The 14,879-nt window shown below is 41.5% G+C and overlaps 1 protein-coding gene across 1 annotated transcript in view; it reads right to left on the reverse strand.

Moving 5' to 3' along the window:
- srpk1 (SRSF protein kinase 1) overlaps positions 1–14,879 on the reverse strand; it is a 77,587-nt gene that overhangs the window by 13,998 nt on the left and 48,710 nt on the right. Inside the window, exons 9-13 of the mRNA NM_001017351.2 lie at positions 14,520–14,545; positions 13,754–13,919; positions 13,313–13,651; positions 12,912–13,012; positions 4,113–4,220 (exon numbers count right to left, since the gene is read on the reverse strand). Of these exons, the coding sequence (NP_001017351.1) occupies positions 4,113–4,220; positions 12,912–13,012; positions 13,313–13,651; positions 13,754–13,919; positions 14,520–14,545 (740 nt within the window). The remainder of the gene's footprint in view (positions 1–4,112; positions 4,221–12,911; positions 13,013–13,312; positions 13,652–13,753; positions 13,920–14,519; positions 14,546–14,879) is intronic.

Below are 14,879 nucleotides of genomic sequence, written 5' to 3' on the forward strand. Positions count from 1 at the left end.
TGCTTGGCCACTGGTTTATTTGTAGTGCCATCCCTGAATGCAGTACTGATGGCTGAACTATGGCCATCCATCCGTAACCTAAGGGTCTGATCGGTTTTGCCTACATATGACAGACAGCAAGGACAAGTTATAAGATAAATAACGTGCGTAGTAGTGCAGGTAATGTGATGTCTAATAAGCAGGCGTTTGCCAGTCTGTGGGTGTAAAAAAGATTCACCCGGAGTACATCTGCAAGATGTACAACTAGGACACTTGAAACATCCCTTTTTGTCTCCCCGTAACCAGGACCCCGTTTTTTTCTGATAGCATGCAATAGGATCACTGTGTACCAGCAAGTTACTCAAACTCGTGCCTCTCCTATAGCTCACCAAGGGGGACCGGGGCAATACTCGCTTAAATTCATCATCAGCCTGGAGAATATTCCAATTTTTATTTATGACTTTCCTAACATGGTCTGATCTGTCATTGAAAGCTGTACTAAACACAATACCGGGATGGGGCTTAGGAGCCCTATCAGTTACAATACTCCGGGTACGAGCAGTAGATAACACAGCCGACAATAACGCGGCCAGGTAACCCCTGGCCTCAAATTGCGCGAACACGTTGAGTGACCATGAAGCATGCTTTTCATTGACTGTATGCTTCACTAAATGGGACGTAACCCACAGTTAAGGTGCGGCAGCTCCACTGCGTCATGTTCCTCTGTTACAGGGAACACAATACCCACCTGTGAACCTAGCCTAACTCTCACTGATAACTAATTAAGTAAAAAAAAATTGCAGGACTAGAAATACTTGTATACGTGAAGGGAATGGATAGTCAATAGTTTAAGACTGAAGCTTTAAAACATTTGAAAAACTGCTGTAATTCAGCTGTAATGTTAGCTTAAACTTTAAACATGACTATGGGATTCTAGGGAAATCATTAGAAGTAAGAGTATAGATAAAATTGTCTATCAGTTTATTATCAGTTCAGTTGTGTTTTAAGTGCCCCTTACCCCCTGCCCCTTCCTGGATGTATAAAATACATTAGCACAGTGCTGTCCAACTTCTGCAGTGCCGAGGGCTGGAATTTCTCGCGCATACATGGTGGAGGGCCGCTAATGGAAGACAGTTTTGACCACTCCCCCATTTTAAACCACACCCACTTCAAACCACACTCATTTTATCACAATGTTGGTAATGCAGCAAAAACCCAAAGGCTTGGTCCTCACTGCAGGGATATCAACCATCATTCATATGTGAAAAAATTATATTATGTCAAATTAAGACACACCCTAAAATCCATATGACGACTCCTCCCCTGTGGATAGCACAGCAACCCCCAGCATGTAATTACACACCTTAGGGACCATTTAATGGCTATTTCCAACTGCTAACAAACTCCCAGAACAAACCCCTGCCAGGTTCACCTCCCACAGGCAGCATAGGGTAGAAAGAGTATATGGTACACACAGGCAGCACTCTGCCTGCCCTACGCTACCTGTGTGTGCCATACTCTGCCTGCCCTATGATGCCTGTGTCTGCCATATGCTGCCTGTGTGTGCCATACTCTGCCTGCCCTATGATGCCTGTGTGTGCCATACTCTGCCCTACCCTGCCTGTGTGTGCCATACTCACCCTGCCATATGCTGCCTGTGTGCCCTACCCTGCCTGTGTGCCATACTCTCCCTGCCATATGCTGCCTGTGTGTGCCATACTCTACCTTACCCTGCCTGTGTGCCATACTCTCCCTGCCATACTCTGCCTGTCCGTGCCATACTCTGCCCTACCCTGCCTGTGTGTGCCATACTCTCCCTGCCATATTCTGCCTGTGTGTGCCATACTCTGCCTGCCATATGCTGCCTGTGTGCCATACTCTGCCCTACCCTGCTTGTGTGCCATACTCTCCCTGCCATATGCTGCCTGTGTGTGCCATACTCTGCCTTACCCTGCCTGTGTGTGCCATACTCTCCCTGCCATATGCTGCCTGTGTGTGCCATACTCTGCCTTACTCTGCCTTACCCTGCCTGTGTGTGCCATACTCTGCCTGCCCTGCCTGTGTGTGCCATACTCTGCCTGCCATATGCTGCCTGTGTGTGCCATATACTCTCCCTGCCCTATGCTGCCTGTGTGTTCAATACCCTCCCTGCCCTATGCTACCTATGTGCCATACTCTGCCTACTCTATGCTGCCTACACACAGGCAGCATAGGCCAGGCAGTACATACAATCTGAGGTGTGAACAGACGAACAATGTGGGTGATTACAGCCTGAGCAGGAGGTGTGAACAATGCATAGATTAAAAGGTGTGAATAGTACAGGGGATTAGATGTTTAAATAATACAGAGGGATTACAGCCTGAAGGTGAGAACCATGCAGTTAATCTCAGTACTGATGCCATTTAAAGTTTACACAAGGGTAAACCATCAAAGCAGCCAGACAGGTGGGGGGCCACACAGAGGGGGGTCGTGGGCCGCATGTGGCCCACGGGCTGCCAGTTGGACAGCACTGCATTAGCATATTAAAAAAAGAGGAGTCGGAGTCGTGGAGTTGGAGTCGGAAGTATCAGAAACTGAGGAGTCGGAGAATTTATCAACCGACTCCACAGCCCTGATTAAAAGGGGTAAAGGTTCACGGGAGAAGAGGGTCATTACATGCCCTTTACAAAGCAATGCTAAGATGCAAGAAGAGAGAGCCCAAAGAAGAGCAACTAAGCTGGCAAAAGTTATGAAAAGTCTTAATTATGACTAGACTAAATCTTTCCACCTAAGCCTGTTCCTACTACCCCCTTTATTATCTCTATCAATGGCACACCCTGTCAACTCGGCCCCTTGTTTGGTGTGATCTTCGACGACTGTCTCCTTTTCTGACCATATTAACACATCTGTCAAAACCTGTCAAATTTTGTAAACCCCCCCCCCCTTTTTTCCCCAACTGTAACAGCTAGGGTGCTCATGCATGCTTTCATCCTATCCCAACTAGACTACTGTAACCTGTACTAACTGGCCTCCTTAACTCCCATCTATTCCACCTACAGTCTTGTCTTAAATACTGCTACTAGAATTCTCCTTCTCTCATCAAGGAGTGTTTAGGCTCTTCCACTGCTTAAGTCCTTATCATGTCTTTCCATAAAACCAAGAATAATTTACAAACTCCTTCGCTTAACCTTCAAAATCCCGTCATTCCTCTGCAACTCACTACATATATTCTCTTGTGTCTCCATACACTCCTGGCTCCTTACATTTGGAATGCCATCTCTGATTTTCTCCAGAGAGAATCCTCCCTCAGTCTCTTCAGAACCAAACTCAAAGACTACCTCTTTGAGCACTCGCAAAGCACCTGAACTGGGAACTAGCACTTATACTGCAGTATCACCCACTGTAACCTGCAGCACTATTATCCTCCTATTTGTGTCTGTAAGTTACACTCCCATTTAGATTGTAAGCTCTACTGGACAGGAACCTTTATCCTCTTGTCACTATGATTCTTAACTTATTGCAACCATAGCTAGTATTTATTATCATACTTTGTATGTATATATTATTGTAATAAGCATTTGTTTTATTAATATATTGTTTTACTGTACGTCTCCGAGTACATAAATAGTGCTTTATTAATATTTACACACATTAATATAATTCTGATTGAGCAGATGTGAGGGAATCTCTTCTGCTTACAAGAGGTTCCATTATAATAGCTTTGAAGTTGTGGAATTCTCTGATATTTACACTGTTAAGTTGGATTAAAAAAAAGACCGAAGTCCATCAAGTTCAATCCCTCTGAAAACTCATTCCTTACATCCTTACAGTGCCACTGACCATACATCCAGCAGCAACTGGTGCAACTGGGCAGCTCCTCTGAAGTCCATTCTTTCCACTTTGTAATTTTCTTTCAGTTGTCAGTGGGCAGTCCTTGCAGCCCCATGTTATGTCTGTGCAGGCTCCCTACAACCCCTGATGGTGGCCCCCTGTAGTAAATTATGGCCAGTTTAGCCCTCCTGCAATTAGATATTGCCAATGAGCAAACCTTGTGCAGTTAAGTATTTCACCAGGCACCTTCCCCTGCAGTCCATTATTGACTAAATTACTAAACTTTTACAGGATGTGGAAGAAGAGAGAAACTGGCTACTCACCATACATGCGGTGCTCCATATATCTGCAGGAGTGCTATATCCTGAGCCAATAAGAACTTCCAGAGAGCGGTACTGTCTAGTTTGTATATCCTCTGTGAAGTGTTTTTGCTAAAATGCAGAACAAAACATTTATTTTATTTTAAAAGATCTTGGGCCAAAATTACTTGTCAACCTAAACACATTAACCTAGGGTTACAGAGTTAAATAAATCCAACCATAACCACTGATATTTTTATGATCTGTTTACGATACCTACACGTATGAAAAATGCTCATTAAAATGAGAAGAATGGACCATAGTTGTAAAGGAATAAATCCAAGAGCAGGATTTAAAAAAAAAAAAAATAATAGTAGACTTGCTGCAGTAGTTCGTTAGTATTAGAATCTATAACTAACATTCTGAGAAGTGACAATCAGGCTGCCAAAAGTCAGGTTTAGGAACTTTATGTAACAGTTACTTAAAAAAGCAAACCTGGCGGTAACTTTTTATGTACATTAATATTTTGAATAGCAGTTTTTTCATATCAGTATCACTTGGGACTAACGGGACAACACTAGGAAAATCCATAATGGATATGGAAACTTCAATGTTGCAAGCAATGCCAGACAGCAGCTGCAGGAGCAAACAAGGTTTTCAGCTGTATTAAAAGGGGAATAGATTCAAAGGAGGAGGGGGTTATTCTTCCAAATTACAGAGTGCTGGTAAAGGTGCCCATACACTATAAGATCCGCTCGCTTGGCGATGTCGCCAAGCGAGCGGATCTTCACCCGATATCCCCACCTACGGGTGGGCGATATCGGGCAGCAAGTACCTTAAAAAAATAAATAATCCGATCGTTTGGCCCTGGGGCCAAATGATCGGATTACATTTGCGGCCATGGGGCAGTCGGTTTGGGGACCGCATCAATGAGCCGATGCGGTCCCCGATCCGACTGGATTTTTCTAACCTGGCTGATCGAGATCTGGGCAATTTCAGCCAGGCCGCTCGGTTCTGCCCATACAAGTCCAAGGGACCGATATTGCAGCTATAATCGGCCCGTGTATGTGGACCTTAAGCCAGGTACTGGCTGATACATTAGATAGCTTTAAAGGGGGGTTGGATGGCTTTTTAGCATATGTGAGAGCTCGTAGTACAAGCTGATCCAGGGACTGGTCCGATTGCCACCTCAGAAGAGATTTTTTGCATTCCTTTGAATCAACTAGCAGTTAGACAGGTTACATATACAGCAGGGAAAATAAGTATTGAACGCATCAATGTTTTTCTCTGTAAATATATTTCTAATGGGGCTATTGACATGAAATTTACAGCAGATGTTGATAACAACCCAAGTAATCCACACATGCAAAGATCAAAGAAATGACACAGGTAAAAAAGTATTTAACACATGCAGAAAATGAGGTGCAAAAACGCATGGAAAGCCAAGAAACCTGAAATCGGTCAGTATTTAGAAAGCAATCCTGCAATCCCCAGTGCAAATTTATATTAGCTGGTTTAGTCCTAACTGATGGCCTATAAAAAGGTTTCTCATTACCAAGGTATCACACAAGAAGCATCTCATGATGGGTAAAAAGAAAGAGCTCTCAATACCTTTGCAACCTTATAGCTGCAAAACATAGTGATGGCATTGGTTACAGATGTATGTCTAAGCTTCTGAATGTTCCAGTGAGCACCACTGGTGTCAAAATCCAGAAGTGGAAAGAACATGATTTCAGCCTAAACCGGCCACGACCACACAAGATTTCTTACAGTCAAAAGAATAAGAAATAAGAATAATTGTCCAAGACCCAAGGATTCCTTTGCAGAGAGCTTTAGACAGACCTTGAATTAGCAGGTACAGTTGTTTCAAAGAAAACAATAAGTAATGCACTCAGCCGACATGGCCTTAATGCACACTCACCGCGCAAGACTCCAGTGCTTGTTGAATCTTTATTACAGATATGTTAGTTAGTTATGTTATACAGAATACTACAGTTCTCAGAATGCACATGGCATATGTTACCATGCAATTTCCTGTGTGTGATGTAAGTGATTGCTATTGGTTCTGGGGGTGTCATGATCTTGATCATTAGTTCCTGTTCCTGTTGCTGTGTGAGAGCTCTCTCTGTTTCTGTGTTTTACTGATTAACATTGCTGATATGCATCTCTCCTAAATAAAAGTTATTAACAGCAAAGGTGCCGAAACCCAGGAGGATGGTAGAAAGATTTTAGGCAAGTCAGCACCTCAGACAGACATTTTGCAGGAGATCTTAGAGCAGCTCTCCCTCAGAGAGGTAACATTATATGAACTGGTCAGGGACATTGAAGCTCTGATAACCTCTGCAGAGGAGATTGAGGCAGAGTATGAAACAGTCCAGTTCTATCAGGATTGCATTGTTATGTGGAAAAGCAGAATTACACGTGTAATACAAAGAGACAGGGAAGGAAGTGAATAGTGCAGCCAGCTATGCTGTCTCCCAATCCAGATCAGCATATCAGAATAACACAATGAAACTTCCAAAGTTGATTATTGGGAAATTTTCAGGAGAGATCAGTTACTGGCAGGAATTCTGGAGTTAGTTTGAAACAGCAATTCACAAAAACAGCAGCCTGTCAGAAATTGATAAATTTAACTATTTGAAATCACACATGTGTGGTGCTGCTGCAACTGCCATTGCTGGGCTGCCCGTATCCAAGGAAAATTACACTGAGGCAATAGAAATACTGCAAACCACATTTGGTCGCAAGGACTTAATAATAAATGCTCACATGAATAAGCTCTTAAACCTGACTGCAGTGAAGAGATCCTCTGATTTGCCAGCTCTGCGTCACTTATATGATGAGTGTGAAATACGAGTGCGCAGTTTGCAATCTATGGGAGTTGTATCTGACCGTTATGGAGGCCTGCTATGCTCAATATAACTGAAGCAGATTCCTGAGGATATAGCTATTGAATTTCGTCGCCAGCAGGAATATCAGGAATGTAATGTGCCCATGTTTCTGAAATTCCTAAAAAGGAAGGTTGCGAGCAGAGAGCACGCATTACACTTAACCAGATCAGAAAAGCCTTCACTTTTATACAATCAAGAAAAGCACCATCAGAAATAAGGGCACACCTTGAATATAAACCTAAGAGACTAACAATGCCAACAGCAGCTGCCCTGTACTCAGCTTCAAACCCTGCAACCTGTGTATTTTGTGACCAGTCAGAGAATAAGACTTGTGATAAATTCACCCCAGAGGAATGCAAAGAAAGACTTAAACGAAAGGGATTGTGTTTCGCGTGTTTGGGGCCTAAGCATATCGCAAAGAATTGCAGGGTGAAGGGAGTCGTATGTGCAACATGTGTTAAGAGACATCACAACTCGGTGTGTGACCGAAGAACCAACAAGAGCTCCATGAATCCAACAGAGGACACAGTTTTATCATCACTATCTCCAGATAACAAGGATATGGCCAACAGCAAAACTGTTCTACTGCAGACTGCCCAAGCATGGGCAGAGGGGCCTACAACTAGAAAAATTGTACGCTGTTTACTAGATGGAGGAAGTCAAAGAACTTTCATGTGAGGACATTTCCAGATCCCTTAAACTTCCTGTTGTGGGGAAAGAGACACTCAAGCTGCACATTTTTGGGTCAAAAAGGCATGTAAGTGCCAGCCAGAGAAGAGTCAAGTTCGTCCTTAAGGACCTCCACAGCTGTGACAACTGGATAGAAATGGAGGCTCTAGAAATCCCAACCATCAGCAGTGCAGTTGTGAAAATCCCAAAGGAACATCTACAATGTGAGATGAAGTCCAAGGGACTAAGGTTAGCTGACTCAGCTGAACTGACCTGCCAAGACTCAGAAATAGCAGTCTAGATTGGAGGAGATTACAATTGGAAAGTAGTATCTGGGAGAATAGAAAGACTTGGAGAAGCTCTTGTTGCACTTAAAACCACCCTTGGGTGGACTCTACAAGGGCCAGTTCAGATATCTAGTGCAACTGGCATCAGAGTGATGAATATAAGTGTTGCAGATGAAACCCTTGTGTTCATTCAACTGTGAGCCTTTTGGGAATTGGAGTCCTTAGGGGTGACTGGAGAAAAAATGGTAAACTCAGAATCAGATGAGGAAATTCTACAGGTACAACAGTGTAATCCAGGAGTACCTTAAGGATGGTATTGTTGAGGATGTGGAGACAGGTGAACCCTCAGCTGCCCCTCAGGGTAATATTGAGTATTACTTACCTCATCATGCTGTGATAAAAGAAGAAAAGACAAAAACTAAGTTGAGAATAGTGTTTGATGCTTCTTCTCATGACAAGGAGCAAGTATCACTTAATGATTGCCTACTGACAGGACCAAATCTTAATCCTGACAGTCTAAAAATCCTGGTTAATTTTAGACTTCACAAGGTGGCCTTGATGGCAGACATTACAAAGGCATTCTTACAAATCAGCATTGCAGAAAAGCACAGAGACTCTGTCAAATTCTTGTGGACTAATGATATTCCAAGACCTAACCAAGAACCATCCTTATGTGTTTTGAGGATGGCAAGTGTGTTATTTGGGGCATCACCCAGCCCATTTCTTCTGACAGCTCCCATCAAACATCATTTGAAACAATATGAAGGATCACATCCATGGACTGTACAGGTTCTTAAAGTGATACTGACACAAAAAAATTACTTTTCAAAATAATAATGTGTATCAAAAGTTAGCTATAGGTCATGCTGGCCATTTTTTGTTTAAACTTTTGCTTTTGCCAGTACCTTGAAGATTGATCCCGACTGTTTTACAGCCCGACTGCCACTTCTTTCCCTGTCTGTTATCTATCTCTTCACTGACATAGGCAGGCCCTGCTCTTTTTTTTTTTTCCCCCCCTTACTTCTAGGCAGTCCGTGCATTGCCTAAACAAGTGACCTGTTCCTCCTCACATCTGAACTGTGAGTTTGCGGTCTATTAATCAGGCTGTTTATTATCTGCTCTTGCCTGTGCACCCTGCGTTGTCTCCCACACCCCCCCCTGCTCCCACATACTTTAATGTCGGACACAGCCCAGAACAATGTCCTGCACGCTGCTCTGAGAAACCGCAGACTCTATCTCTTTGCTGTAAGAGGTCAATTTTGCGACCTGCTGTAGATATTTGACAGAAAAAAGTCTTGCTTTAAACACCAACTGACTTTTGCAGCACAAACATGGCGGCGCCCTCAGGCAGTTAAATAGGGGATAGTACAGGAAATACAAGTGTAATAGCCAAGTAGTTTTACACTGAAATGAGAAAGGTAATACAATAATATAGCAATGAGAGGTTTAAAAAGCAGTATGATTTTTGGTGTCAGTATCCCTTTAACCAGTTCCTTTATGTGGATGACCTCATATCAGGAGCAGACACTGTTGATGATGCCCATGAGATATCCGCAGAGTCAAAGGAGATTATGCTCGCTGCAGGTATGGTTCTCTGTAAATGGGTTACTAATTCAAGTGAATTAAGGTTAAAATGGCAAGAGAATAACACTGAAAAGTGGTCTGCTATGTTGGACCAAGCAAACTACTGTAAGGTACTTGGCCTCAAATGGAGAACAGAGACTGATGACTTTGTTTTTGACCTACAAGCTCTTTTAGTATTTTTAAAAACCAGGAGAAATACAAAGAGGTGTGTTCTGATGACAGCAGCACGTATTTTTGACCCTATCGGATTTTTGTCACCATTAACAGTTAGGGTAAAGATCCTTTTCCAGAACTTATGGGTATGTGGCATTCGCTGGGATGAAGAACTACCACCAGGCTTAACAAGTAAGTGGTGTTTAGAGCTGTCACAGTTACAAACTTTATCCATCCCCAGACAATACTCAGTGTCCTTCAGATGCAGCTGTAAAAATGCATGTTTTCTGTGATGTCAGTGAATCTGCTTATGGAGCTGTTGCTTATTTACAGTATATCAAGGAGAGTATTGCATCTACTTGCTTTGTTGCTTCAAAGTCACAAGTTGCACCTCTAAAGAAAGTCACTCTTCCAAGGTTAGAGTTGCTTGGAGCATTAGTAGGTGCAAGATTAATTAAGTATTTACTGGACCGTCTGAGCATCCAGTCTATTCAACCTAATTTATGTACAGACTCTATGATTGCATTGCACTGGATCCAAAGTTCACGAAGTTGTGGAAACCATTTGTTGCAAACAGAGTAGCAGAGATAAAATCGCTCACTGAACCAACAGTATGGTCTCACTGTGTAGGTAAGGATAACCCAGCAGATTTCCTTACAAGGGGTCTTGGTTCTAGTGACTTAATTAAAAATCACCTTTGGTGGCATGGGCCAGACTGGTTACAAGGTCCACAGTCAGGGTGGCCACAAGGTTCACAAATGGTCACTAATGTCTTCTAAATAAAAGTTATTAACAGCAAAGGATTGTGTGGAACTACACTACTCTGTGCAAGAATCGGATACCAAGGAACTCTGGTAGGTCATCAACCCTGAATATTAAGAGTGTTGTACAGAATAGTTGCAACAGTGCTAAAGAAAAAGCATGTTGAAGCTCGGTTAAAGTTGGCTGCACAACATCTGGACAAGCCAATGAAATTCTGGGAGAATAAAGACTGGTCAGATAAGACCAAAATTGAACTCTTTGGATTGCACACACCATGTATGGAGGAGAAATGGCACTGCACATGACCCCAAAAACACCAGCTATCTGATTGCTAGGGTTCAATTATCCCAAGCAACCAGGCAGTGGGATGAATAAGAAACTGTAATAAGAATAGGAGAGGACATGAGTTAAAAATAATAACAGTTGCCTCACATAGCAAATAACATTTTTTGAATGCTGGGGTCTGTACGTGAGAAGTAAAATGTTGCAAAAAAAAAAACCAAACAAAATTTAATTTAAACAATGAAAAAGACACTGAATATTAAAAAACACTTTAATAGGCAGGTAAATAATTGTGCTGCATTTGGGACAGAAGGAAAGGGAATCCTTTTTATAAAGTCTTTTTCTCATGTTCCTTCAGGTATCATTTACTAATGAGAGCTTAACTGTATTAAATACGGACAGCGCTGCGAAATATGTTGGCACTTTATAAATAAATGTTAATAATAATAATAATAATAATAATAATATGAAGAGAAATGCTGCTTATGGAGATCTTACCAAACCTAGGCCATTAATGCCTTACAAGACAAAAGATATTTGACCACAAACATGCCAGGCACGTTTGATTCACATAAACCCATCATTCTACAGTTTGGGTTTGATATAGGCAGTAGAAATTGTAAAACTAAGTAAATCGTAGGTTAAGGTAAAATCTGAGCTACCAACGACTACAGCTGCAGCACAGAAGCTAATAGCAGCTTTCACCAGGTGGCCATTTTATCCCTTTTTATTTGAATCTGCAAACAGCATACATGCACAAAGACCCTTATTCAGCATAAATTTCATCAAAAATACAGGCTCACGCAGGCAGAACTGTCTTTGATAAAAAGTAATGCTTTGTTTGAGTACTGTAATCATTAAGCTGAGCTCAGGAGAGGAGGTTATGAGAAAAAAATAGGAGCAGACAGCTACAGCCAAGTTTCTATAGGAACCAACAATGCCATCCCTTCATTGGCTGAAGATAGAGGCAGAACAGAGGGTGTGTTTAGTAATCTCAGCTGGGAAAAACTGAGCATGCCCAGGAGCCAACAGCCAAAGCAAATTTCTGAGGGAGGGGGCCGAGTGGGTTACAGGTAGAGAAGGAAATCTTAGCGATTAAGGGGATGCTGACACTATTATATTTTGGCTCCACCCTGTAACAGTCTTAGCATGATGGGAGCACAAGGTTAAATATCAGGTAAATAGTAAAGAGAAGGTCTAGAGAGCAGATACATGGGATTAGACATAAGTCTTCTTATCTCTCACCTTTGCTTCTTTGTGCTTTTTTGAACGTTTTGTTCCCAGGAGGCCTGAATAAGGGTACAGAATTACCCTGTACTTAAAGCGTCTATGTTTTGGTGCTGAACTATCAGTCATAGAGAGAGAAGGGTATTGGGAGTTTAGAGTTTATGTATAGGAAGTTTACAGTTTGAGTATCTGTGTCTATTAGGGCGGTAAAGAATATTTCCCTGTAAGGCTAATGCCACACGAGGCGTAGGGCTGAAATTTTCGGCAAGCGGATAAACGCTTGCCGAAAAAATCAGCCCTACGCCGAGTGCGGCATCAGCCTAATCGGCATTAGAAGCTATAACCGACAGGCTGAGAAGGGACAGTTAGGTTGGCAAAACAGTTAGGTTTAGGAGCTCCAAGAAACAATAACTTAGAAAAGCAGACCAATTAGTGGAAAACAATCAACATGAGATATACGTAACTTTTAATGTACATTAATATTTTGAACAGTACTTAGTGTCAATGTCACTTTTGTGATGTAACTTTCCTTATTGAAATCACATGTGCAGGAAAGTGTGGGATTTGGAGGATGCAGGCTAAAGGAAGGCTGAGGACTTTGAGTCTTAAAGTAGTCAACCAGATCAGCAGGAGAACAGGGGACTAGGCTTAGGTAACTGATTCAAACCATATTATTGGGGTTTTTCCTACCTGCATGGATATTATCTATTTCATTAGCAAGTGCTGCCTAAAGAAATGTAGGAAAAGGAGGGTACAAGCCTGTGTTTCACTGCTATGGCATGAGTAGGAGACTCATTCTCACATTTGAAGTAACATGCAAATATAGTCTTCCCTTTGATCGAAAAAGGCGTAAAAGATTAGAAGGGCTTATTTCAAATCACATCTGCCTAGAAAGGTTTTGGAACTGTAAACAGAAACTACAGAGATGAGTTCAAAGAAAAATGCAGTCAAAAACATAAAGCTCTTACCACCCAGCAGGCATTTCCAAGATCTGCAATTTTAACTTTCAGGTGCTCTGCATTCTGAGGTTCTAAAGGGTTCAGCAGGAGTGTGTTGGCACTAATCTTCACTGTATAGTGTAGAGAAAACAATTTAACACACAACTTAATATACATCAACCACAAGGATATTGTAGTGCCTTTGCTCTCCTAAAACTCTGGAACAAGTTTTTTTGCCCTACTGGCATTGGCATCTGAACATCTGAACATTCCTCAAGTACAATAAAGGTTCCTTTTAAATAAAGGGACTCATTATTTAAAAGATAAACCCTAGTTAAATAGTTCTCCCAAATAATACCACTACATCCTTTCCCTACTTCTTATTTTTTTCCAAAAAGTTCTTAGTGACCCCACAAGTTTATAATACTCACTTGCAGGAGATCCTTCCTGCTCTTCAGAGCACATCTCTTTCCTGATACTTTCCTGCAATTTACTAATTTCTTCATTTTCAATGTGTTTGTGTGATTGGACAGCAGATGTCTGGGATAGTATTACTTCCCCTGCATTAGGTAGATTATTTTCCTCAGTATCAAGACAGAGAGGGTTAGGGTCTTCCCTGGGCTGTTCACAGGGGCTATCAAGACTGGAAGAGCTGGTAACTGTGCAGGAGTAGGTGTTATTTTGAGGCAATCTTTCATTATTTTCTGATGGTATTTCAGAGGTCAGTCCATTACAGTTCAGCTCTGATCCTCTGGAATATGAATGAGTATCTAAAAAACATGATGTATGTGTAAGGTAACAGAGAAACATATGATATTTTTTTCACCATCAAAAAGAACTAGAAATAAAGACAACTGCGTTGTCATTTATACCTGGATCTGTCCAGGTTTCTTGGGCTTGTTCAGTGCTGTCTTCATCTTGATTTTCATCTTCACGATCCATTTCCTCTATTTCTTGCACCCGTTTTTCTAGGAGTTCTGCTTGACGCTTCTGTTTCTTTTTCAGTTTTCTTTTTTTATTCTTTGACATCTTGGTTGACTAAATATTAAAACATCAACAGCATACCCTGAATGCTAAACTTTTTTTTAATGTCACAATTTTTTCAAAGTAGCTGAACTGTCACTAACTAGAGTGTAAATCCTCTACATTAAAGTGGACCTGTCACCCAAACATAAAAAGCTTTTTTATTACCACATACATGCCCATTATAAAAGCATTTAAAAATCCCAGCGGTCAGTCATATATTGCCTGCCCGCCTCTATGCCTTAGGCATAGAGGAGTGGCAGAGAGTTACTTTCACTTTCAATTCAGAACTTCTTAGATGTTGCTGCTCTCCTCACATTCCCCCTCCCTCCTCACCATGTAATTATGTAACCAGTGCATGGACATGGGCATTAGGTCCCCCCATACTGGCACAGAAACAAGATATTGGCAGTGTCCACAAAATGGCCCCTGCCTGCTTGCTGCAATTGTGAATTCCAAGGCTGAAGAAAAGAAGATTAAAATAATTTATATAGTGTAAGTAAAGTTAATTTTGCTTGACAAACACAATAGAAAACAATTTGGAATTATTTGTCAAGGTGACAGATCCCCCTTTTAAGCCTCATGTTTAAAAATTGTAATCAAAATTATACTTACTTGTTTGGGTGGTGGTGCTGTGCTCACTTGAAACATACATCAAAGTGGGGAAAAAAAAAAGAAAACAAAAAATGTGAGCGCAAAGAATAAGAGAAAATTTGTGGCATGCAATATGGCAAATAAATATGAATAATAAATATTTATGAGGGTAAAGAAAAGAAGCAGGAGGCACATAAAACTAAATCTTATTCTCCGAGATTAATTTAAGGCATGGGCCCACCCAACTACCGAAATACTACCAACAATCACTTTGTACAGTGGAGGATGGCACTGGAATAGGCACATTATAGGCTTTACAATTTTCACAGTCAACGACGAATAAAATAAAGGAAGGATACCACACTGCAATTTTGCATAGTA

The sequence above is a fragment of the Xenopus tropicalis genome, chromosome 2, assembly GCF_000004195.4.
Source record: "Xenopus tropicalis strain Nigerian chromosome 2, UCB_Xtro_10.0, whole genome shotgun sequence".
Lineage (NCBI taxonomy): Eukaryota > Metazoa > Chordata > Amphibia > Anura > Pipidae > Xenopus > Xenopus tropicalis.